The sequence below is a fragment of the Salarias fasciatus genome, chromosome 1, assembly GCF_902148845.1.
Source record: "Salarias fasciatus chromosome 1, fSalaFa1.1, whole genome shotgun sequence".
NCBI classification, from domain to species: domain Eukaryota; kingdom Metazoa; phylum Chordata; class Actinopteri; order Blenniiformes; family Blenniidae; genus Salarias; species Salarias fasciatus.
In genome coordinates, this window is record NC_043745.1 from 27,301,534 (window position 1) to 27,326,549 (window position 25,016).

The window sequence follows — 25,016 nt, forward strand, 5'->3', positions numbered from 1 at the left end:
AATTGAGTTTTCAAACTGAATTTACACAGTATAACTCACATTAAACTGAAGACGATGTGCTGAGATCATGATTACTTCACATTGAGCAATCAACAGTATCACTCACATGTACCTGATAGGCTCTTTAACCTGTTAATTACGTACATGGAGAAAAAAATGTTTAACAGATCAGAGCTCCTCCTTGGGTGGCAAAACTCCCTGCATGATAATGAACAATGTGTGAATACGGATGTTTCTTTTGTTATTTTCAAACTGAGTCAAAACCCTTTTCAAAAAGAGACGACGTGAATTATGTGGGCTTTCTCGCTGTTTGACGAGTCAATTTAGTGAGTGGGGTTCAGTTGTAAATCCAAGGGTGAAAAGATGGACATTCTCCTGATTTCCGTTAAACATCAGCATATTCTGGTCCGTTACTTGTGAGTGAGATGAAATCTCAGCGCAGTCCAGCCTCCTGCCTCCCATGCGTCTGTTGGCAGGCGTGTTCAACTCACCGTTTCCTTTATTGTAAACAACAATGAAGTGTGATATTTGAAAAAAGAAAAAAAAAAAAACAAAAAAGAGAAAAAAACGATCCGCCACCGGTGGTGAACTACGAGCCACCAATCATTTGTAGTCTGTACCCAGAGCGGCTTTTGAATCCCTCCTTCTCTTCCCACCTCTTCAAATTCATTGGCTGCCGGAGGAGAAGCGACAATGTTTAATGCACCATGCGGTGTCCGGAGTTCAGTCAGTGAGAGGAAGCGCTCTCTGTGCTTAAGGCTCTGTTACGTGCGCAAAATAGTAAATAACGACCGTGCGTGTGTATTGAACAAACAAAAAAGAAATCACATTTCCCCCCGTGGCGGCTACGTGGAGACTTGTGTCAGATCGCGGTTTTGTTGCTGACCACCTCCTCAGCAGCTTGTCTCGTGGACTTTGACGGGGACGACGTGCAAGGACAAACCGCCACTCCGGGAAGCAGTAACTCTGCGCCGCAGCGGACCGGGGAAACAACCCGCAGATCAACATTTTTTTCTCTCTCTCTCTCCCTCTCCCTTTTTTTTTCTTTTCAATTTGAAATCACTCACTTTGGATGTACCTTCTCGACACACCTGGATCTTTTCTTTTCCCTCCGCTGTGAACAGTTTCCCTGCTGAAGATCACCGTGACTCACTGCGGGCTGAAGGCGAGCCGCTGCATCCTAATCAGACAGCGGAGAGGACTTCAGCTCATTGACATTACAGTCATACTTTTCTGGAGCACTTTTTTTCTTTTTTCTTTTTCTCTTTTTTTTTTTTATTTCCACTGCGCTGCACTGTAGCCTGCTTGTGCATCGGAGGCTTCTTCTCCCCCTCCAGCTCAGAGAGGGGAAAGGAGGGATGCGGAGGCAACCCACCGAAAATGTTAGGGGATGAAACTCTACCTGAGCCCGACTGGAGCTGACTCTTTTCATTCCGTCCTTCTGGTTTTTTTGGAGTATTAGTGCAAATTCTTTTTGGTAAGTTTGCAATCTCATTCTCCTCCCCGCCTGTTGTCATTTCTCAACCTTTTCTTTATGCGTGCGGATGCAACAGCTTCTTCTTCCAGGGACCGAGGAGTCTGAGAGAAAGAGAGAGAGAGAAAAGAGACAGAGATAATTACACGGCTGTGCTGAGATGTTGGCAGCTCGTTTCTGAATTTTTATAAGGCTCATTTTAAATATCCGGATTATGCGGATTTGTTAATGCGTGTAAGAGGCTCATTTTATACACACTTATTCAAACAGCCGCCACAATAGGCCATTTCCAGTTGTATGCCTGCAGTGTTAACACATTATTAAAGTTGCCCTATTACAGTTTCAGTCAGCGTCCTCTTAATGTGAGGAAGTGCCATTATCGTGCTGGGGTCAGATAGTACACCGAACATCAGAGATAGATTAGAGACCGTTTTCTGGATGTTGTTTTTTTCACAGTAATAGATGTTGTAAATAAGCTTCAAGGGGAATCGTTATTCGCCTGTGCATCTGGGCTGCGCAGAGTGTCTTCCCAAGGTTAACTAATTGACAAGCTTCCCCCATAATTGTGGAGATGAATTACACATGAGCCCTGTTTCATTTTTGTCTTGGCAGCGGATCTGATTTCTTTCTGGATAAATGGCTCCTGTAGCTCACTGTGTTTCATTTTAATGACAAATTGACACATAGATATACAGTACATGTCATAATGAAAATATTCTTCTGTTTTTTTTCTTCTTAGGTGGTAAGAGCGAACACTCACAATGACTATTCTGTTTGGAGACTGGATTGCGATTATTGCTCAGATGAGTCTGGGTGCTCAGCTGAATATAAATTAGGTATTCAGCACCACAGATTGCTCGCAGAGGAGGAGAGCGACAGAGCAAAGACAATCTATAAAGACAAATGTCAAGGCCTCACACGATGAACAGAACTCTTCATTTGATCCCGAATAACAGAAATACCAAATTTGGACAAAATATCAACAGGTCGAAGGAGGCGTAAGCACGACACACACTGCAGCAGCTTTTACTGAGTGGAGATGTATCTTTCTATTTTCTTTTTTCTCCTTTTGTGGGCTCAAGCCCTGACATTGAAAAACTTGAATTACTCTGTCCCGGAGGAACAGGGACCAGGGACAGTGATTGGGAACATTGCCAAAGATGCCAGACTTGGACTCGAACAGAGTGGGCAGGGAGGACAGGGTAAGAAAGCCAACTTCAGAGTACTGGAGAACTCAGCCCCGCATCTGATCGACGTGGACCCCCAAAGTGGACTGCTGTACACAAAGCAGCGCATCGACAGGGAAACCTTGTGTAAGCGAAACCCCAAGTGCCAGCTCTCCATGGAGGTGTTTGCCAATGACAAAGAAATCTGTATGGTCAAAATAGATATTCAGGACATTAACGACAACTCACCTACTTTTCCCTCAGACCAGATTGATATTGACATTTCAGAAAATGCAGTGCCAGGAACACGTTTTCCCCTGACCAGCGCTCATGATGCAGATGCAGGAGACAACGGCTTGAAGACCTATCAAATAACACGCGATGACTACAATCTCTTTTCCTTGGAGGTGAAATCCCGCGGTGACGGGACTAAATTCCCAGAATTAGTTATTGAACGTCCACTGGACCGAGAGGAGCGAAGCCGTCACACTCTTATTTTGTCAGCCACTGATGGGGGTGAATATCCTCGGTCAGGTACCATGCAGATTAATGTAAAAGTTATTGATTCCAATGATAACAGCCCTGTGTTTGATCAGCCCTCTTATGTGGTGGAAATTCCTGAAAACTCACCTCCTGGTAAAGTGCTGATCGATTTAAACGCCACAGATCCCGATGAGGGCAACAACGGACAGGTAGTCTATTCTTTCAGTGGGTATGCCCCAGAGAGAATCCGCGAGCTCTTCTCCATAGATTCCAGAACAGGGGTCATAAAGATTCAGGGTGAAATTGACTATGAAGAGAGTCCAGTTATTGAGATTGACGTCCAGGCAAAAGATCTAGGTCCCAATCCAATCCCAGGCCATTGTAAAGTCACAGTGAAAGTGCTTGACAGGAATGATAACTGGCCATCTATAGGCTTTGTGTCTGTGAGACAGGGCGCCATCAGTGAGGCAGCACCTCCAGGCACTGTCATTGCTCTGGTCCGTGTCACAGACAAGGACTCAGGCAGAAATGGGCAGCTTCAGTGCAGAGTGCTCGGTAATGTCCCTTTTAAACTTGAGGAGAACTATGATAACTTCTACACCGTGGTGACAGACAGACCTTTAGACAGGGAGGTGCAGGATGAGTACAATGTCACCATTGTGGCCAAAGACAACGGCATTCCTCCTCTAAATTCCACGAAATCCTTCACTGTAAAGATTTTGGATGAGAATGACAATATTCCCCGCTTCACAAAATCAGTCTACCTTCTTCAGATTGCTGAGAACAACATCCCTGGAGAGTACCTGGGTTCAGTTCTGGCACATGACCCAGACCTTGGTCAGAATGGCACAGTGTACTACAGCATAATCAACTCTAATGTGAGCGGTGGCGATGTCAACACATACGTGAACGTAAATGCTGCCAACGGAGCTATTTATGCTGTAAGATCTTTTAACTATGAGCAAATCAAGTACTTTGACTTTAAAGTTCTTGCTAAAGATGCAGGATCACCACACTTAGAGAGCAATTCCACTGTGCGCATCAGTGTTTTGGATGTCAATGACAACATCCCTGTCATTGTTTTGCCGCTTCTCCAAAACGACACGGCCGAGATTCACGTTCCACGAAACGTTGGCGTCGGTTATATTGTTACCACAGTGAGAGCAGTGGATAATGACTACGGTGAGAGTGGAAGGCTCACATATGAAATATCGGACGGCAATGAGGAGCACCTCTTTGAGATTGATCCAGTGACGGGAGAGGTGCGAACAGCCCACCCATTCTGGGACGATGTGAACCCCATCGTGGAGCTCATAATTCGAGTGTCGGACCATGGCAAACCAACTCTCACTGCTGCTGCCCGACTCATCATCAAGGCATCCAACGGACGCCCTCCTGATGGACTGCCGCACATGAAGGACAATCAAAACTGGGACATGTCTCTGCCACTTATTGTAACTCTAAGCATCATATCCATCATGCTTCTGGCTGCCATGGTGACCATAGCCATAAAGTGCAAGCGGGAAAACAAGGAGATTCGTACTTATAATTGTCGAATAGCAGAGTACTCGCACCCTCAGCTGGGGAAAGGCAAGAAGAAGAAGATTAACAAGAACGACATCATGCTGGTGCAGAGCGAGGTGGAGGAGCGGGATGCCATGAATGTGATGAATGTGGTAAGCAGCCCTTCCTTGGCCACCTCTCCCATGTACTTTGACTACCAGACACGCCTGCCACTCAGCTCACCAAGATCAGAGGTCATGTACCTCAAGCCCACTGCCAATAACCTCAGCGTGCCCCAAGGCCACGTGGGATGCCACACCAGCTTCACAGGCCCAGTCACCAGCACTACAGACACACCTACTAACCGCATGTCCATCATACAGGTAAGAGAAATTGCACTCTCGTCCTTCACTATTATGCCACCGTTTTCACGTCACAACCCTCATAATGCTCCCATTTTCCAGTATGAACGTTTGCCCCCCTGTTTTGTGAAATGAAAGAAAAAAAGACGACAAGGACAGACAGAGGCAGCGAGGCCCAGGAGCACTGAGAGAATGAGAAGAAAGGGAGGGGTGAGCATTAGAAGGATTAAACAGTCATTCTGGTGCTCTCATACAACAGAGCCAGTGACATCAACACAAATCATTTGTGCCTGAAATATGTCACGGCAGGCTTTTGAAATCAGATTTCCTGTTGAAATTTTTCATTAATCACTCAATCACTGTCATTTTATTCCTCTGGAGTAAAGCCTTTAGCCTGTGGCTGAGTTATACGCAGGTACATGTTCATTTCAGGGCCAAAACTATTTTAAATCCCCAGACATTTACTGGACTTAATCCAATAATTAAAACTTTAGTTATATTTAATCACATTTACCTGTGTACGATTTTAATATATATCCAAACACTTTATCAAAAGAAAAATTTGTTCACTCTAGTACGTGACTGACGCTTGTTCAGCCTAGTATACAATTCTGAGTTTTATTTATTTTATTTTATTTTATTTATTTATTTTTGGCTTATTGTAGTGATTTTAATTCCTGGAGATTAAGTGATTGTACTTATTTTCCCGGCTACTTTATAGGACTTTGTGTGGCGTACTAGGGTGTATAAGCCTCTAACGTGATAACTTCCCTGTGTCTTTGGCCTTAAGCCCATTAAAAGTCTGTCGTGTCAGACGAGGATTAAAGCCTGCTTAAGACAGTGGTATGTAACAATGGGTATAATGGGCAGTCGGAGCAAAGTTAACCCTTATTCTGATGTTCACCTCATTGCTCTGGTCATGGCAGCTGGCCACCCACCATCAGTCTGGTTCTGTTGGATATTTTTCCTGTACACACGTATGTGCTTGTGTGTGTGTGTGTGTGTGTGTGTGTGTGTGTGTGTGTGTGTGTTCTCCCTTTGGTTAAGTCTGGTGAATTATTTCTGAAAAATTGCAACCTTCCTTTCGAAGGTGCCCTGGGATTATGTATGTTGTAGCTTCATGCTTGTATAAATAAATTATAATTAGATCAATGCGCATAAATTATATTATGATTACTATCAGTTCTAGAATTGATGATGAGTCTGGTAAGATTATATTTTTTACTCTAAACTTTACAGCCTTCTAACGCGACATTCTTTCCAGTGACGTACTCATACTTTAAAGTACCAACATTAAGGTCCCTGTTTGCTTCTGCGCGCTCCATATTCCGATGATTGTGATCAGAAGCGACGTGTTCCCACCAGGGAGGATGACCACTCTGTGTTGTTCTCACTCGTACTCTCTGCTCTGCTTTTATTGTGAACCAGCTGCAAAGGCCAAGGGTCAAGACGAAGACCGTTAAGGCTCCCTAATCAGAAGGACAAAGTAATTGCTGGTTCATTCTGCGGTCAGCTTTTAGTAATGTAGAGATGATAAATTGGTCTGTGTGAGACCGCCGCACAGCCATTTTGTGCATTTCCTTTTCTCTTTTTATTCAGACTTTCAAAGGGAAAATGAGCAGGAGTAGGGACAACACCTTCCTTAGTGTCTTGTTTACAGAGGGTCCCCTCGACGCATCGGGCGTGCAGGGTGCTCTATTGTATTATTCAACAGAAACCTGTGTAGAAGGAGATAGCCTGAGGCATTAAGTTTCTTCAGAAGCTGTACAGAAGCGTATCACTTTCCTCCCTCCTCTCTACTTCAGCCTCTTCTCTCCGTTCGCGTGGACAGTAAGTAACCTGAGTCAGGAGAGTGGCTATGGTAAAAATGTCAGGAAACAAAGACAGAATTCCCCTTCCATCGATCCCAAGGCCTCTCAGCCCATATGTCACTACAGTAGCAACAGGGGATAGGCTTAAATAGGAAAAATAAATAAAGAGACGGACAGAGTGAAAGAGCACATCCCCCGCTCACTGAGTTGCACCTTAGTGCCACTGTCTTCATCTGCAACTAGTAGAGCCGCTGTAGTTGTCTGCGAATCCCAGTCTTTCTCCACACTGCCGCTGGTCTCTAATGATGTTTTATAGTGGGGCACTGGCACACAGGCTGGCCTCGGTCTCTAGCTGGGAGAGAGAAATAATATGAACACGTCAGCCAAGCTCTACTGTCCTTATCATTGTCACCACCGTGCCAGCGCCCGGCCAAGTGGATAGCTTCATTTCATTTGTGAAGAGAATTCCTGGGATAAGGAGATGGATGATACGTAATGATGCCTAATTCCGCTTAAGGCGTTGAGGGGAATTACTTAGTGTGGAATCAAGGTTTAAACCAATCTGCAGCGAGAATTCCTGAGTGCTCTGGAAGAGGGGATTGCAGTAAAAACGCTCAGCAGCGCTGGCCTGTGCCCGCTTGGTCTTCAATACATTTTAGGGTTTTGTGGCACATTATTGTTCGCCTCAGCAGCTGTGCCAAGCTGTAGACTCAAATGGCTGGCTCGTAGGTGTCTGCTACTTTCTTTTTACCCTTTGGAGAGGCTGAACTCATTGCAACCAAACATTCAGATGTTCTTGTCTCATTACTTTCAAAATGTCCATATTTTATCATATTGATTTGTTTTGATGAGTTTGGAGTGGTGTAATTTGATTCACCATAAAACTCTAATTAACCAAAATCTTGTCACTGTGGGAAACCGTCCAAGTTAATAAGGTGCAAGTGGTGCAAGGGCAAAATGGGTGTGTGAGTGGCTCTGAAAGCTGCCTTTAGGTGGCGGTATTCTGCCTTTTGTGGCGTTGCACTGAGATGAGGGCGATGAGAAAAGGGGTCCTCTCTTTGCTGCCTGAGAGTTGTCACTTGATAGGAAGTCTCCTGCTGCTTTAATAAAAAATACCCGGCGTGTGTGTCTTAAATATTGTAATTCTTTTCTCTCTCACGTTATTATACCCCGATAGCCAAATAATAATCTTCAAATCTGTCAGAACAGTGAATTCATTGTATTTAAAGTATCATCAATAAAAACAACATTGGAAGTATTCTCAATACCCCAAGGCTTTGAAATGGGTTCAGGAGATGATTGGTAGTCATTAATCTATTCAGTGAAGTAAAAGATTTCAGAAAAAAAACACTTTTAGGTGTGACTGTGATCATTTAAGAATAGACTATACAGGAGATAGAATTTTCTCTCCTTTACTCTGTTTAGGTTGAGCATATGCATGCCAACAATGTAGCTGGGGCAGATGTTGGAAATGGATGCTTCGAGGAATGGCCTTACTCTGCATAATTTAGGCAGATTTTTGTGTGTATATGGGCGTGTGTGTGTATGTGTGTGTGTGTGTGTTGTGTTTTGTGTGGGGGTGTAACGTCATTGTGCATTCCAGGCATGTGATTTAAGCCTTTAGCTGGCAGGCTCCGTGACAGAGCCCCTCTCTTTTATGAGCGTGACAATCTTGCATTTGTCCGAACCTTGAAACACCCTTCCTCCAAGAAATGCACACACTTGTGCACACAAACACAGTGATGCACATGTAACCAGGCTCGGGCTTTTTTTTTTTTTTTTTTTTTAAGGATCCCACCGAAAAGTCTTATCAAAGCCTCCACTATATATTGTATTGAAATTGCTCCCACACTTCAGTGGCCACAGAGGCAATGAATAGAAAAGCACTCTTTATTTCACCCCGCCTCCCTTCATCTTTAGATAACTTCTTTTCTCTGAAGCTTTTCATGGAACAAGTTCAGTATACCTGTATGTTATGAAACAATTTCCGCAGCCACCAAAGTGACGCTCACACCGTGCACTTCCAAACAGTCATTTACAGGCGTGAGCGGCGGTTCAAGAAAACTGATCGTAATTTGTGTGCATTTGTCGACCGCTTGAGCTTCGGTGTCACAAGGCTAGATTTGTTTTATTTGAACTTGCCAGTATATTTAAAAAAAAAAAAAAAAAAATCTGCTTGCCTTAGGGTGTATCTTCACATTTCCTCAAATAAACCTGCTGCTACTGTACATAACACTACATGCTGAAATTCTGAATTATTAATGGGAAGTTTTATTTTTCTTCATCTCCCCCAAAGCTCATATGAGAGAGACAACTGAGAGGAAGTGAAGTCAGACCACAGAGTGTTGCTCTAGGGAACAACAGCAAATTACATTACATCTATTTAACTAAAACGTTACAAAAAAACATTTTTACTGCATGTTTTGTTTATTAGATACCATCACTGGTTTTATATCTTCGATGCTTCAGAAGTGCTTGTTTGAATACAGCATCGGTGTGACTTGAAGCTGGAGCAGCTCAGTAAAGCGCAGCACAAAACAAGGAGCTATATTTGCATCGGCCCTCATTAATAAATCATAACATTTAACAAATCGGAGGAAAGCGGAAGATGTCACGATAAACATCGGCGGTCTCTCACCACATATTTGTGCACATGGGCCAAAGAGGAGGGTGAAACAGTGGATAAGTGGGAAACAGAAGATACTTAGTATCAGATGTAAGCAGAATTTGAGGCATGTACTCACTTTTTTTCTGAGCCTGTGTGTAATGTGAGACAGCATCAGAGAGAGTAGTGAAAGCTGTAGTAACCTCTTCTATACTCTGTTGTTTTCAGCTCTCATCTGTCTCAATGTCATTTTTCAAGTTTTCAAGAAACTTAAGCAACGAGTTAATCTACTCAAGAAGAGAATCAGGCCGCACACAAAAAAGGCCTTATTTTGAATTCATGTGTCCACAAATAAGAATAGTCATATTTAAAATTTTATGAGTAATTAACTGAACTTATTTTATAACTTCAACCTTTTATAACTTAAAGTGGGCAAAAATGTATGACAGTATCCAAGTCTCAGTCAGTCACCAGCCCAGCCAGCTGCCGTGCATTCATATGGACACAGCACTTAGCTGCGCAGCGTAATTCAATTATTTTAACAGACCCCCCGACCTGGCAATGCAGGGCAACAAAGGAATTTTATTTATTGCTTGTGGAGAGAAAGAGACAGGATATGAGAACACAAGTTGACCTCTGTGATAGCCAGATTGGCCGGACACATTAAACCAATTTGCTTGGTTCAGTAGGAAGCAGCCAATTGGAGATGACATGGGCATGATAATAAGACTGCCGCTTGTCAGTGGACATCCACTTTCCAGTTATTGTGTGTTTGTGTATGTCCCTCATATTTGTCTGTCTGTGTGCGTGCCTGTGTGTGTGTGTGTTGTGAGTTACAAAGGAAGCATGTATGACGAGAAATAGTTCACCAACAACACAGCTTCAGAATATCAAGCCAGCCTGTGGAGCAGCCAAGACTGTTTCTCTGATTGATTTACTTTCCATAAGAAGACATTCAGACCGTGTGACTTATTAATTAATTTCCTGCTCTGACATTAAAAGACTACGGAGGCCATGGCTGCTGCTGCTTTTGTTGACTGTCAGTTTTGTTGCTGCTCCTTGTCTGAGAGTCTTGTATTTTTCTTACTCTGCTGATATATTTCAACAAGGTCCCATGTTTCTGTTGCACTGCGGTTGTACTGATAGACCAGATGGATTTGTGCATTTTTCATCAATGATTCGACTACTGTAGTGCATTTTTTTTTCCTTTTTAATCTCATCCCCTTCAATGCATGATATACTTTACAGAAAAGAAGATTGCGACCAAAAAAAAAAAAAACAAACAAACAAACACGCATGTGCATTCTTCAACTAACTTTGACGCTGCTTGTGTTGTGCTGGAAGAATTGGAGTAGCAGGAGCCAACAGAGCATTAACAGAGGTCGCTGAAACAAGAGAACAAAACATAACCTTCACAGTGGAGGAATCTGAGATTCAGTTGCCATGTGTCTGCAGCTATGTGTGTGTGTATGTATGTGCGCTCACACATACACACACTGCTCTGAGACCACCAGCTGCGCTCTGAAGCACCGGTCTTGCTGGTTCCCTCAGATTGAAATGGGCTTCCCTGTCGGGGCCGGCTGCCCCCTCAAGGCTCTTAGATCCCACCTGGGGTCTTCAGACGTAGCATTTTAAGCAGTGGGGTGCTGTACCTGCAGCAGTAGATGGCTGCAGATGAGAGTGACCACACTGCATTGTGCAATCAGATGCACAGCTCATTGAAGGCTGCATAGGTATATACACGGCATTGTGATGTATTCTTTGAACTGCCAGCAGCTGGGTCTCCTTGCTGTAAACCAAACACTTTCAAAGTCAAACAAAGTAGAGCTCGCTCCGCTGTGTCTTGGCGCCAGTCCAACGTGAGAAAGCCTTTCTTTCTGCCACATCTTCCCTCGCTGTGCCCCCTAGGCATGTGCTGCAGAAACAACACGCAGCTCAAAGAATGAGTTATGTGAATCTGTTCTCACCTTCTATCTCATTAGTATAAGAGAAATGATTTATCCCTCTCTGCCTGAATCTCTCTCTCTTCTTGTCCTTGCCTTTTACAGATCAGCACTTCTTCAGCTACATCAGTAATGTGATTAATTGATTGGAGGGATATACCATGAATACCATCTCATTTGCTCTAATTTCGTCTAACTACTTGTCAAAACAAACTGATATAAAACAGCTTCTTCTCACCTATACAATCACTGGAGCACATTACACTTGCCCCATACAGGAGATTGCAATTTCTGCTGCAATTTGAGCCGTGTGTGTGGTGTGTTTTTTTTTTTTTTTGAAACTGTAATCCTGCCGGTGTATGTTTTTGTGTGCATGGTAGGAGTGCATCTCGAGAAACTCTGACACTCTAATAGGAGAGATCCCACTGACTCCTCTGTTCCTGCTTATATCTGTAGCACAGTTTGAAATCTGACTCCCATGTCTAAAGCCCTGTGTGTGTCTGAAGGGAATTGACAGCCACTGTGTTTTGCAGTGGCTGTTATGTGTTTGTGGCAACAGAGGCGAATGAGTCGGCACTCTGAGATGTTATTGCCTAAACAAAAGGCCCACTAAGTGGTGAGCACACAAGATTTGTCGTCAAATGTTGACTGTGTTTGCTCTACGGGGTCGCTGTGGCAATGGTGAGCGCTAATGGTGTTTTGAAAATGGTATATTTGGCCGGTCACATCTTTTTCTATTGTACCACACAGATGTACTCAATTGGCCCCTCACTGGGTTTATGTCTTGGAGAGAAATCTTTTTGGGGCCTTTAGCATTCAGATCAATTGCTGGTTTGCTTCGTTTCTTATTGATTTTTGCTCTGTTTGGTACTGAAATACTGTTTTTCATTATCTATTGCTCCGAGCATTGCTTAGTGAAAAGAAGAAGAAGAAAAAAAAGCGAGTGCTTGCTCGCTCTTCCTGGCTTCCCCCTCTTCATGCTCTGACTCTCCTTTTTGGATTCCCTCTTTTTCTCCCCGCTCTTGTCATCTCAGATAAGCGTTGCAATTGCTCATGTTACTGACGACCCAAGCCAAATTCATAATGATGAGATTATCTTGTCAACAGTACAGGGTGTATATGTCTGCTGTATTGATCTCTGCGCAGTCTTAATAAATGAAGTACCGCGATGGAAGCATTGGCTCAGTGATAACTCTGAACAGATCTTTGCTATTTATACACTCAACGCTGCAGAGATGATGAATAGAAGTTTTTCTCTTCACCCCCCTTTTTTTCTCCCTCCTTTTTTGATTGTCTCTCCTTTCGTTCCCTCTCACCTTTTTTTTCTTTCCTCTCCCCTCTCTCATTTCCTCCACCCCTCTCCTCCTCCCCTTCTCTCCAGATTGATGGAATAAAACAACCCCTCTCTCCACACACACTGTCTGAAATGCGTCCTCTTTGAGGTCACGTCGACATGCTGAGTCGATGTACTCCCAGGTGGAGAGACATGGGTTGGGTGCTGCTGAGGGAGGAACCAATCCGATGTACTGCAGGGGAGGGCGAACGGGGAGGAAACAAATTACCAGCGCAGAAGCAGGGGCCCGCGTGTGCCTTTAAATGACTGAGGTTTGAAGGGGAGTACATATATATGCATTTGAAGAGAAGGTCAGCAGGGTTTACCGCCTGAGATTATGTGATTGTTTCTTCAGTGGGCTCGCTGATTAATGCTAAAGCTGGTCTGACAGATCCTTAATGCACGATAGACACACTTAAAAGAGATGGAGAGGAACCGGCGTCCAACACTTTGACAACAGAGCATTATCCTAAGCCTCCTGTCAGCTTTTAGCTAGGTGTATGGACAGTATCCTTCCTGTCTTCCTCTCCCTCCTCATCTGGCTCATCCTTTGCTAATATACCCCAGCCCCTCTGATCTGATACATATACAGTAGATAGGTGACCTTGAAGTGAAACATAGTCCATCTGCTGTGTAGGCGTGTGTGTGGATGTGGATGTGAGTGTGGCTATGTGTGGCAAAAAAAAAAAAAAGAGGAGAACCCAGGTGTGTGTGTGTATGTGTGCACTTGTGCATGTATTGATATTACACATATGTGGTCATTCTGTGTCTCTTATTTGTGTGTCTTTATAGATCGGCGCCCGGCCTTGGCTTTAAGCCTTTGGGGAAATTTCTAAAAATCCTTTCATCTGCAGGATGGGCCTTCCTTCAGCAATTCAAACGGAATAATTTTCTCTTTTATGTGATTGTTTACCAGGTCTCCGCTTCCGTCTTGTCAACCTCCCAACAATTATTTTATGATTTCATTCACTGATACATTCAAAAGAAGTTGTCTTTTCATGGAAACTGATTTAAGATTAGACACCCTAATAACATACTTAAGGCTGTAACAGACAGCTGTGGCTCGCTTGGTGGACTGGGTCATCTTTCATTTCCGAGGTTGGTGGTTCAGTTCCCAAAGACTTTAGAATTCCATTAGTAAAAGTGTTCTCAGTAACTAAATAACCGTAATGGCACTTATGACATTTTTGTGTATTTATGTTATCAGATCAGTGCGGCTACCAGTGTGAGAGATTTTAAGATTTAGAATGACTTTAGCTTATTGATCCCTAGGAGAAATTACTTCTTTGTATTTAACTCATCGTAATCAGAGTTAATCTCAGCATGGAGCTGTTGTGGATCTTAAGGCCTTGCTCAGGGGCATACAGTGGTAACAAAGGCAGTGGCAATCAAACCGGCAAATTTCTGGTCACAAGCTTTTCTCTTTAACCCTTTGGCCAAACCATAAGAACACAGTGAGACTGTCTGAGCAGTGAGGTGTGCTTTAGCTGACATCTGTCTGAAGTCCATGTATGAACACTTTCAGTGGGACTGTTGTATGAATCCTTTTAATTTATTGAATTTTAAGAACTATGTTTTTCTCTCATAGTACGTCAATGCAAAGCAGTTGAGAGCATTAATTTTTCCTATATGTATTTGGCATCTTCCTATAGATCCTTATGAAGATGTCTGGCTCTTATCTGGTCACATTGCCAGTCCTAAAGATATATTTGTAATGTCTGCCATTATAGCAACTGTCGTGACACTTCAAGGTTTTTTCAGAAATGTTCCATTTATACGGTGATTTCTACAAGTTTCCACCATTTGATTAGAGAAAACGTCGATCCACCCACTTTAGACGCACGAAGAATAAAACTGTCCGTTTAGAAGTGGAGTTTTAGTTTTTATATGTGCTTTACATAATAACTGCGCTATTTAATAAAACTGACAAGAATTATGAAGGGATGTCAGATTTTGATAGTGCTTAGAGAACAACCTACTTAATCCACAAAATAAATAAAAAAAGAAAGCAGTTTGACTGGACTCTTCAGATCAAACACTGATTCGTTTTTTCTTTTAGTAGAGAAATGGACATACAGTACAGCTGGTTGTTTTTGTTAATCGATAAACGTCTAATCTTTGCTGCATTTGGACTCAGGTAACTTTGGATAAATGAAAGTGAAACGAGGTGACGATAAACCCAAACCTGCTGAAAGCATTGATGAGTCATGTTGAGTGTACAAAGATCACCTACTTCAACCATTGGTTGTGTTTATTTACGGTTTGGAAAGCAGGACAGTGGTTTCACTCAAGTTAAGTACGCTATCTACCATTCCTCATCTACGCTACCTTCAAAGTTTACACAACTGCCCATATCAATAATGGCAACACTGGTTCCAGCTGTGAGATTCCCACAACAGAAAACACAGAATATGTCTCAAATAGTGAAAGAAAACATTGCTGCTTTTTTTTTTTGTGTGTGTCGGCAAACTGTTAATGTGAAGGTTTTTAGTGTGTCTGAATAGACGTCAATGCCAAAAGCAACGTTTATCCTTTACTCGCGGGGCTAGACTGCCACAGATGTGGATTGTGTTGATAGCAGTGCAAACATGGTGCATTGTGGGGCGCTTCCTCTTCAGAGCAGAGAAGTTTCCTCGGAGCTGGCTTCAGAGGTGGCAGCCACAATTCAGTTAGCTCCTCAATTGTTTTTTTTTTGTTTTTTTTTTTTTAGGATAATCCTCATAAGAATTCTCCAAATAATAGAAGATAAATGGAAAATATCAGAAGTGGTGTAATTTTCGAATGTGTCTAAAATCACGTGTTTTTTTTTCTGCCCTCGTTTGCTGGAAACACCCCCAACCAAAAAAAAAAAAAAATAAAAAAATATGAGAGACAGAAAAATGGAGAAACATTGCTTTTTTTCTTTTCTTTTTTTTTTTTTGTTGTTTGGAAAACAGAGATGGGGTCACGGCTTGTTCCAGTCAGACTCTTTTGTCTAGGAGACTGTGATTTAGGGCAATTTCATTTCATGTCCAGCTCCTATTTAATTATTTTTGGGTTCCGTGCTGTTTTGACTGCCAGCGCACGAACAGACTGCCTGATTTCATCGCACAGGTGTGACAGCTCCTCACAATACTGGCTCAGGAAAAGAAAAAAAACACACACAGAAACAGACGCACACTCTCAGTCACCTGCATATTTATCTGTCTACACCATCAATTATACATATATGCTGTATTTCAATATGCTTTGCCAGTTAAAGTAAGCTATGCCTGGCAGTAATATGACTTTTTTTGGAAAGCCATCAAATCAGACATATTTTTTCACATATTTTTTTCTTTTTTTTTTTTATTTAAGTGACTCACTTTTCAGTTAATAAGTGTATCCCTTCACTCTGACCACCCACACAGGCAGTGTTTTCATCCCTTCAAAGGACATTACATTGAATTGCATTTATCTCCCGTTGGCCCTGACCACTGCAGGATTTATCATGTCTAATACCTCGTTTTGACCTCAAGCTATCCATCCTCAATTTTTTTCAGTAAAAAAAATCAGCAATTGATGCTTATCCCCCCCCCAAAAGAGTAGTGGTTTCCCACCGAGTGACTATGTAAACAGATTTGTGTCCCCACTACATGAATAATACACACACAGACACACACACACTCACAGAGACACACACACACACACACCCTCACACATGTAGACACCAATTCCCTGGTCTGGTAGAAGAGGATTATGGCAGACTTCTCACTCAGTTCCAAAAACCCCAGGGTCAGTCGTATGAATTCCCTCAATTTGAATTTCGTTTGCAGCTTGTTAGGATATGAATTGTGCCAATGCCACCCTTATGAAACTGGAATTAATTTTGCAGCCTGAAATATCCCACTCGCATGGCATTTCAGCCTATCCCACGTTCATTTTGCCTAAAGACAAATGTACAGCAGCTGGTGAGCAAGTAATATAAACTTACAATATTGTATTCTCAGGGCCTGTTTTTTTTTTTTTTTTTCATCCGAAAACATCTGGTGATTACATTTTCTGTATGTCTTTGCTTGAACACGTAAAATACAGAAATAGATCCTTTTAAAGAACTGCCTTAAACATTGCCACCCCTCAAGTGCACGCTAACCACTGTAATTAGGATTAGTGGAGAAAAACTGGCACAGCGAGTCCCACCATGACTCAAGCACAGCATCTCTACCGTTTTCTGCAAACAGAATTGTTACATTTTTATGATTAAAATGTAGAATTATATACAAGGCAGTATTCTAAAACACCACAGAAGTGATTTTTTTGTTCTTCCTTTCAATCTGTATCACAAGATTTCAGTTGTTAGTTAAGTTGTTAATTTGATGACAAAAGATTGGATTTTTGAGTGAAGCACTCCTGATTTCTGTTCCGTTTGTTTTGTACTACAGGTGCGCCGTAAAATAGGCCACATTAAAATGGAAAGAAACTAAGATGAAGCATTTTGGAGCCTCAGTTTTGTGTTTCCAATGTGGCAGCTTATCGTAATCTTCACCCGAGGGGATGTTGGTCAACATTGTGATAGTTTATAAGTGGTGCTGTTCATTTTAGCCAGATAAGGAAGATTCTCTCAATAACAGCTTAATTGGGCCACTAATAAATCAATTACACACAAAGAAGTTCAAAACAGGTTTTTTTTTTTGTTTTTATCATTTTTTTTGTAAACAGATTATTCTGTTTTGCTGCATCCTTATTTAGACAACCGTTATGTTGATGCGGGAATTTTTTTTAGTACTTTTCATGCATTATAAAATAGGCAAACCGATAAGATCCCCAGTAGCTACTGCTGTCCGTATGTGTGTGTGTGAGAGAGAGAGAAAGCTAGACAGAGAGTAAGTTCAAGGATTTGCACTCTACTCAGAAGTTTGCATTTATTCTATTCTACGTGAGTTGATTCTGAAGTTGATGATTACAGACTTGAGAGTGCATTTAACAATGCTTTGTTGACTGTCTCTTAGATTCAGTACTTTGTATATCCCTCTGTGTGTTCTTTTCTTTATTTTAAATACGTTTTACAGGCATATAGGCTCCAAGATTAAATGACAAATGTTATTACAAATGGATGAATGTGTTCACAGAAACGGCCCTTGGAACTGATAGACTCTTTTATTGCTGCACAGTTTAAGGCAAATGCAGCTGTCCGTTATTATACATAGAAAAACTACCTTAGAAATGAGGCCAAAGCAGTCATTTGTAGACAGAAGAGAAAATTACATCCCTGCTTGTTCTTCTTCATAAGGAATAATAAATTGTCAGTAACTGCACAGGTCGTCTTTTCTTCTTGCTTTTCACCTATGTTTGATTTTAGCCCTCAAGTCAGTGTGTGCTTTGAATAGCAAGTCAACTCTTTCCACTGAATTTGCGTTCTTCTGTAATTCTTTTTTTTTTTTTTTTCTTATCCGTGTGAAGTGTTTTTCCTCTCTGAGACTGAAAATGAAAAATGTCGTGGCACTAAGACGACTTGATGCTTTCCCCAGGGTTCCTAATAGGCATCTCTAATGGCACTGTACGGTCAACCAAAATAATAGACAATCAATGAGAGTGGTTGCATATTAATTATGGATATTGTGTCTTTGCTGTTTAGAAATGAACAGGCAGGGGAGAGGTCATGCTGTTTATGCAAGTGTAAAAGCCTCCAAAGTGCTACTTAGCCCAATTTAATGAAGGGAAAAAGCCTCATTCCCCACCAAATGAATACGAATGCAAAAAAAAATAAATAAATAAAATGGAAGGCAGTTCTTCCATGAATTATGAATTATGGCAAACCATGATTAACAAGATGAGACTATTGAGTTGGATTAGAGCTGCCTGAGTCACCAGCTTCATAATAAACCACCGGTTTCACAAAAATACACTATAGTAATTCTATAAAAAACACAGCTGTAATATTTCAAGAAAGCAGCCACTCTCACATGTGCAGATGTGGGCGACTCTGTTAATGTTAAGCTGTTTTGTAGATTTGTAGGACCAAGGCTGAGCTCACTACAATTACTGTATGTGGAGTAGAACAGAGACTGTCAGTAAGAGATATACTTTAAATGACTAATCACAAGGGATGACAAAAATAATCAATATATTCTGATACTGTCGCCGGTGATAAGCTATTATTACAGTGGCAGTGACTTCCCAGCATGTTATCTCACTTTACAGAGGTTTATCCTCCTTCAGTGAAGGCATTTTTAAATATTTCTTGGAACGTAATACTCAGGGTCCATTGTCTGTTGCAAAACTGACTTGTATTTAACGTGTGAAAGGATGCGTTTTTGTGTATCAAGTCTGTTTAAATGCAAGTTGTGTGGATATCAGGACAGCTGTTTGTATGACTGCTGTGGAAAGCTGGGATTGTGAAATGAACACAAGTGTAAGGACAGTTATGTGGCTGACTCGCTGTGGAAAATCATTTAGAACAAAATCTTGCTGCAAGGGCTTTGCTTAATATATACTGGATATAAGCAGAAAACTGCAGATGATGATGATGATGATGATGTAGGCAGTCCCTCAATGTATTTGAAAATGTAGGACTGTCACACAACACACACACACACACACAAATGAGATTTGGTCCTTAAATCTTGCCTTCGTGTTGGAAAGATCTTAACTGTCAGACTTCCAGTTAAAACTAGTACAACTAAAGAATTACAATTGGAGCAGTGCAGTTTAGATGAATAACCCAACAGACTAGGTTTGAAGGCTCCTCACTAAAAATTCTTGCACTGCAAGAAGACACATTTCTCTTGTGTAATTTTTTTTCCTTCTGCACCCAGAGGTTTGCTGAGTATGCATGCTTGATTTGAGCTTTGCCTGCTGTCATTTATACAGTTGCATTTGTGCACACTTGAGAGATGCCAGTTTAACTACTTTTTTTTTTTTGAACCACTGTCAACAAGACAGCTCACTCAGGCATCTTGGGAATTATGATGGAGGTTACGTTTGAGTGTTGTTGACATGTAGTGTAATTGCAAACAGAAAACTACTTTGCAGGGTTCATTTTTCTTTTGTGTTATTCTCGAGAAGACATACTTAAGGATAATTTCTCTCAGGGTTTAATAGACAGGATGCAGCGTTGACCTGTCGTACAGCAGTTGCTCCCAAATAGAAATGCCTCCAAAACCTATAATTATATACGAGTATTAGCTAAATCGGTGTCTGAAAAAAGCAAAAGTGATAATTCTATATTTATCAACATCAGTATCGGCTTCAGCTACTCTGAAGTTTATATGTAGTAGATGTCTACTCGGTTATCTGTGGGAGATGGTTAGCAGGCAGGAAGTAGACTGATGGCTAGAAGTTCACTTAAGCCCATGAATTGATCGTTCCGTTATCTCCAGAAAGATGTTTCAATGGTAATTAGATCTGATCACTTGCAACTGCTCCTCAGCCGCTAACTAGTCAATGCAGTGTAATTATTGTCTTGTTACTCCACCCCTTTTTTTTTTCCTTTTTGGTTGCTTCCATCATCCCTTCTCTTTACTGCCTTGCCCCCAGCAACGCGAACCCTTTTCTTTTTATTATGTGCTTTTGTTTCATGTCCTTCCCCTCACCAGCGCACTTCTTTTTCTCTAAACTCCAGATTTCTCTGGCTCGTCATCCTTTATTCCCATTTGGCTGTTGCTGATCCACTTTGAGAGTCTTCCAAGTGGAATAAACCTAAACTTACTTGGTGGCAATGTCACTCACAGGCAAAAACACCACAAAGTCACAGTCTATCAGATTAAAACCTTCCGCGTCGATGTTTATGGCTTCGTGACAAGGGTTGATTAGGAACCCCTCACACCATCTGACCTGCAGAGACGCGTGTTCTCACATGCATGCACTCGCTGAATGAGAATTATGTGTGTTTCCAGGTAGACAGTAAAGGACAAATGCATGTATCATACCTCGAAGGAGAAGAAGCGGGAGGGGCGTGCTCTTGTTCCTGTGAATAAAAGAGAGCTGTCCAATGATGTGTGAAAGAGAAGCGGCAATTTGTCCTTGTTCACCGCCCCTATGCAAGACATCAAATACACATATACGGGAACGCACGGCAGTGGATACACGCAAACAAACACCCACAGAACTGAGCAGTGCCCTAAAATGCACCAACATGGCCTGAGAGAAGAATAGCACTCCAATATGCTCGTCCCATTTGTCTCAATCGGCCGGCTGTCGGAGCGGTCAGTCTTAGGGCCTCAATGGGAATACAGAATAGAGTGCAGCTTTTTACACTTACTCAGCCTCACTCTACTCAGTGTCTCTCTGACCTTTCTGGCCTTGCTACATGGACGATATACAAGACATCATAGACTGAAGTACAGCAACATGCTTTTGTAATTCTCATCTTCGCCTACATAAACTCCACTAATGACCCCCCAAAATCCGAGCTTCATATGGAAAACTGCAACAACGCTTTTGTATTAAAGAGCGGCACAGCGTTTCTTTGAACCTTCGCCATCTAAAACTCACGGATTAGATTAAAAACTAAGCTACATTTTTTTAAACTCCAGAAGCTAAACTTATAGTTCACTTTAGTTCAGTTCATTTCAGGTCATTTCAAGAAGTTCCAACTGGCAAAACACGTGGCAATAAATATTTAATGGTTCTGGCAAAAGCTACAACTAACACAGTCAATAATAATAATAATAATAATAATAATAATAATAATAATAATAATAATAATAATGTGATCACTGGGCATATATCTGCTATTTATCACTGCTCCTCAAATTATACTGTCACTCACTGAAGGCTCTGAATTGTTCGCTACAAAGAAGCCCACACTGGCCGTTATCGACCCTTTAATTGGAAAGAGGCTCATTGTAGTGAAAGGGCCGGGCAGTACAGACAGACAGGAAGAGATGGACGCTTAAGATCAGGCTGCAGCCTAATTGGCAGGAAAGAGATTTCTATGAAGTGGCGTAATGTGCTTTTATTGGCATGTGGAGGGGTGGAGCACCAGCTACTTTAAGTGTGATAGGCGTTTTTACCTCCACGAAGGACGTTTGTCTATTCATCCGGAAAAATGCAGCGTAACTACCAACCTGACTGCCATTAAATCCTGGCATTTGTCAAAAAAAAATACATTATGGAATGGAAATAATGCAGAGAACAAATCCATGAATTATTCTTCACTTATATAACCTTGTGTAGCAGAGGCTTGCTGAATAAGATCTGACTTTTGTAACCAAATAAATGAAACTGTGTGAGGGAGGGGAGGAAGGAAAAACAGAGAGATACAGCCCGAGGTGACAGCCGAGGTGGAGGGCGGTACACACAGGTGTGGAAAGTAAATTAAACCCTGCAATAATCAGGAAAACCATTTTTGTTAATGTCCTTTCCTCCTGATCAGATTCAGTGCGAAAACTGCAAAGTTGATTGAAAAATATGTCCAAGGTTGATTCTTGGCTATAAAAGTACAGAAGGGGCACATCAATATAAAGACTTCCATCTCTCTTTTTTGAAAAAAAAAAAAAAAAAAAGAAAAGAGAGAAAAAAAAGTCAGGCTTTTATCATTTCAATGCCATGCGATTTTCAAACATTCATTCTTCTTTTACTTTGTGGTCAGAATCCAGCCTTTGATCCATTTTTGTGGGTGTTTTTGTTTAATATTGGTGAAGGCTGAGCTGGAATAAAGTGTTTAGGTAGAGATAAAGGTGTTGGCAAAAGCATGGAAGGTCAGAGTACTGAGGTGGCCTGTCTGACCTTCACACACCCTCTTTCAGACCGAGCCACCGCAGAGCACGGATGACATTGAAATACTGTATTGACTGCGAGTCAAGCTGTGCATGTGAAAAACCCCGGCACAAGGAGACATTACTCACTAAACATGACATTTTACTGCTATGAATTCAAGACAGAGTTGTGCACAACACAGCGTAATTATTTGTGTTGCTGTGATGAATGCCAATGCAACTCTATGAAGACATTTGTTCCCTTCGTGGCTATGCCTCTATGCACAGGAATGATGGACACTTTTTTTTCCATCCCCTGGAAGAATTCATAATAATCAAAAAAACTCAATATGTGCTCCTTTGTATTCTTTCTGGCTTATAGGAGCTCGTGCATTCGATTGCAATAGTTGTTTTCATTAGTGCAAAGTTGATAGGTTTTTCTCTCTAATGCCAGACTTCACCATAGAATCCTGTGACCTTTTATGTCCTTCGACATGAATAAAAGCTCTCATATACTGAACATTAATATAATTACTTAGAGTGGAGGATGGCAAGTGTCTAGTACCAGTTAGATTGATGTAGTCTGTAAAGAACGGCAACATACATGCACCACATACCGTTTGTGTGTTTGTGTGAGTGTGTGTCTGCAGTTTATGTAATCGGGCTTGTTCTAATATTCCATTATGCCACTGTATTTTGTCAAACGTGTCATATTTGTTCTCGTGTGTGTGCGTGTGTGTGTGTGTGTGTATACGTAAGACTTACCTTGTTTGTGCAATTTTGTGTGCGCATGTAGTGTTCTTTCTTCTATCGATCCACAGAGCTTCAAGCCCCCGGTGTATGATCAGGTTGCCCATATCGAATAAAACACCACATGGTTCAACACATACAAGCCCCATTTTCTCACAAACAATTTATCTCCATGTGTGAAACTAGGAGGAGAAAAAAAAAAGTGTTGTTTCAGGGATTCAGCAGTTTCTAGCAGAATAGTTGGCGAAGGCACAGTGAGCAAAATGCATTTTAATATTTCTACAAATTCTGATGGGATTTGGTTACTTGATGCAACACAACAACACTACGAAACTGCAACTACAAAGTTTTCTGTTTTCATCAACATCCTCGTCCTTGCAGTTATTGATTGTGTGATGTCCGCCAGACTTCATGCTGGGATCATGTGACTTATACTTGGATGGCTAATTAGCCTGTTTTATGTGGTTAATGAGATGCTCAAACGATGGGGATATAGAGCTCACATTTCCAGTTTTTTTCTCTCTTTTTTTCGCCCCTTCTCTGTCCTCTGCCTCCTTTTTTCCTGCATAATTAATCGTATGTCGCTAGGAAGTCTTGTTTCACAGCAGGACTCACTCCAGAATAGTGTACTACATACTTTCTTTTCTCTCTCTTCTCTACAGACGGACAATTTCCCCACTGAGCCTAATTATATGGGTAGCAGACAACAGTTTGTTCAAAGGTAAGAGTTGAAATCTATAAGCGTCACTAGATCCCAGATCTTTGTTTTCATTTTGCCAATAGTCCCTACTCAGTCCTATCACAACAGTACCTTTATTGACAATTCATTGTATTGAGTAAAAGGCAGAGTAAGAAGCATGTTCTTTTAATTGGGTTTAAAACGGTCACTAACTGTATTCTCTATAACCACCGTGTGATTTTTCTCAGGAAGGTGGGAAGCATATACCATCCTCTGTATTTCCACCACTACAGAAATATTTATAACAGCTACAACCTTAGTAATACTGAAACTCTGTTAGTTAATACATTAACAGTTTTGTTTAACTTCTGTCATCTTATGATGTATGCTCATAAAATAGAAAAAAAAAAAACCTGTGTTTGAGATTACCTGATGACTCTAAATTGCCTGTATATGCGGCCGTGAAACTGCGCGATTTTCCTGTCTCTGTGTTTGAACTGTGATAAGGCCTTTGGGAAATATCAGCAAACAAGCAAACACTAACACTGTTACACCTTGTGTTTTTTTTTTTTTCGCGTGTCTAGTAGTTCGACGTTCAAAGACCCGGAGCGAGCGAGCCTCAGAGACAGCGGTCATGGCGACAGCGACCAGGCTGACAGCGACCAGGACACCAACAAAGGCTCCTGCTGTGACATGTCCGCAAAAGAAGCCCTCAAGTTGAAGGCAGCAGGCGTCAAACCGCCGCCGTTGGAACAAGGTGAGAGTTTCCTGGCACATTTGACTGCATGAGAGATCAGAGATACCATGAATGCAAAGGCTTCCTTTTTTTTTGTTTTTTTTGTTTGTTTTTTTTTTGCTCTGCAGGTATTCGTGCAACAATTGTTCTTTTGACTCACCTGAGCGTTCACAGTCTGAACTTAGATGTGGCTACTTGGTTCTTCGCTACTTTGTTAGCCACACTTTTCTCATTAAATGCCTTATGTATGTGTGTGGGTATGTGTGTATGTGTGTGTATTGGAGGGTGTGAGCAGTTGTGCATTCTATACACGTCCTCAGTTTATCAAGCAGACAAGCCCATATGTTTTTATAAGCCCAACTACTTCAGCCTCTCCATTTAGTCCCCCCTTCCCCGAGCAGGCCGTCTCTGAAACTTTGATAATGGAACATGGAAAATGACTAGTGAGCGGCAGGCGATGTGCTTCGTTGTGTTGGTGATTAAATATGAATAATTATTCTAAGCACTGTGGGTCG

General features: G+C 41.7%; 1 protein-coding gene across 1 annotated transcript; it reads left to right on the plus strand.

The window, feature by feature from the left end:
* Window positions 1-736: 736 nt before the first annotated feature.
* Window positions 737-24,554, plus strand: LOC115391306 (protocadherin-17-like). The gene is made up of 4 exons (XM_030095473.1): window positions 737-1,477; window positions 2,214-5,009; window positions 23,749-23,807; window positions 24,350-24,554. Exons 2-4 carry the CDS (start codon window positions 2,514-2,516, stop codon window positions 24,552-24,554), a joined length of 2,760 nt encoding a protein of 919 aa, XP_029951333.1. The 5' UTR covers window positions 737-1,477; window positions 2,214-2,513.
* The last annotated feature ends 462 nt before the right edge of the window (window positions 24,555-25,016 follow it).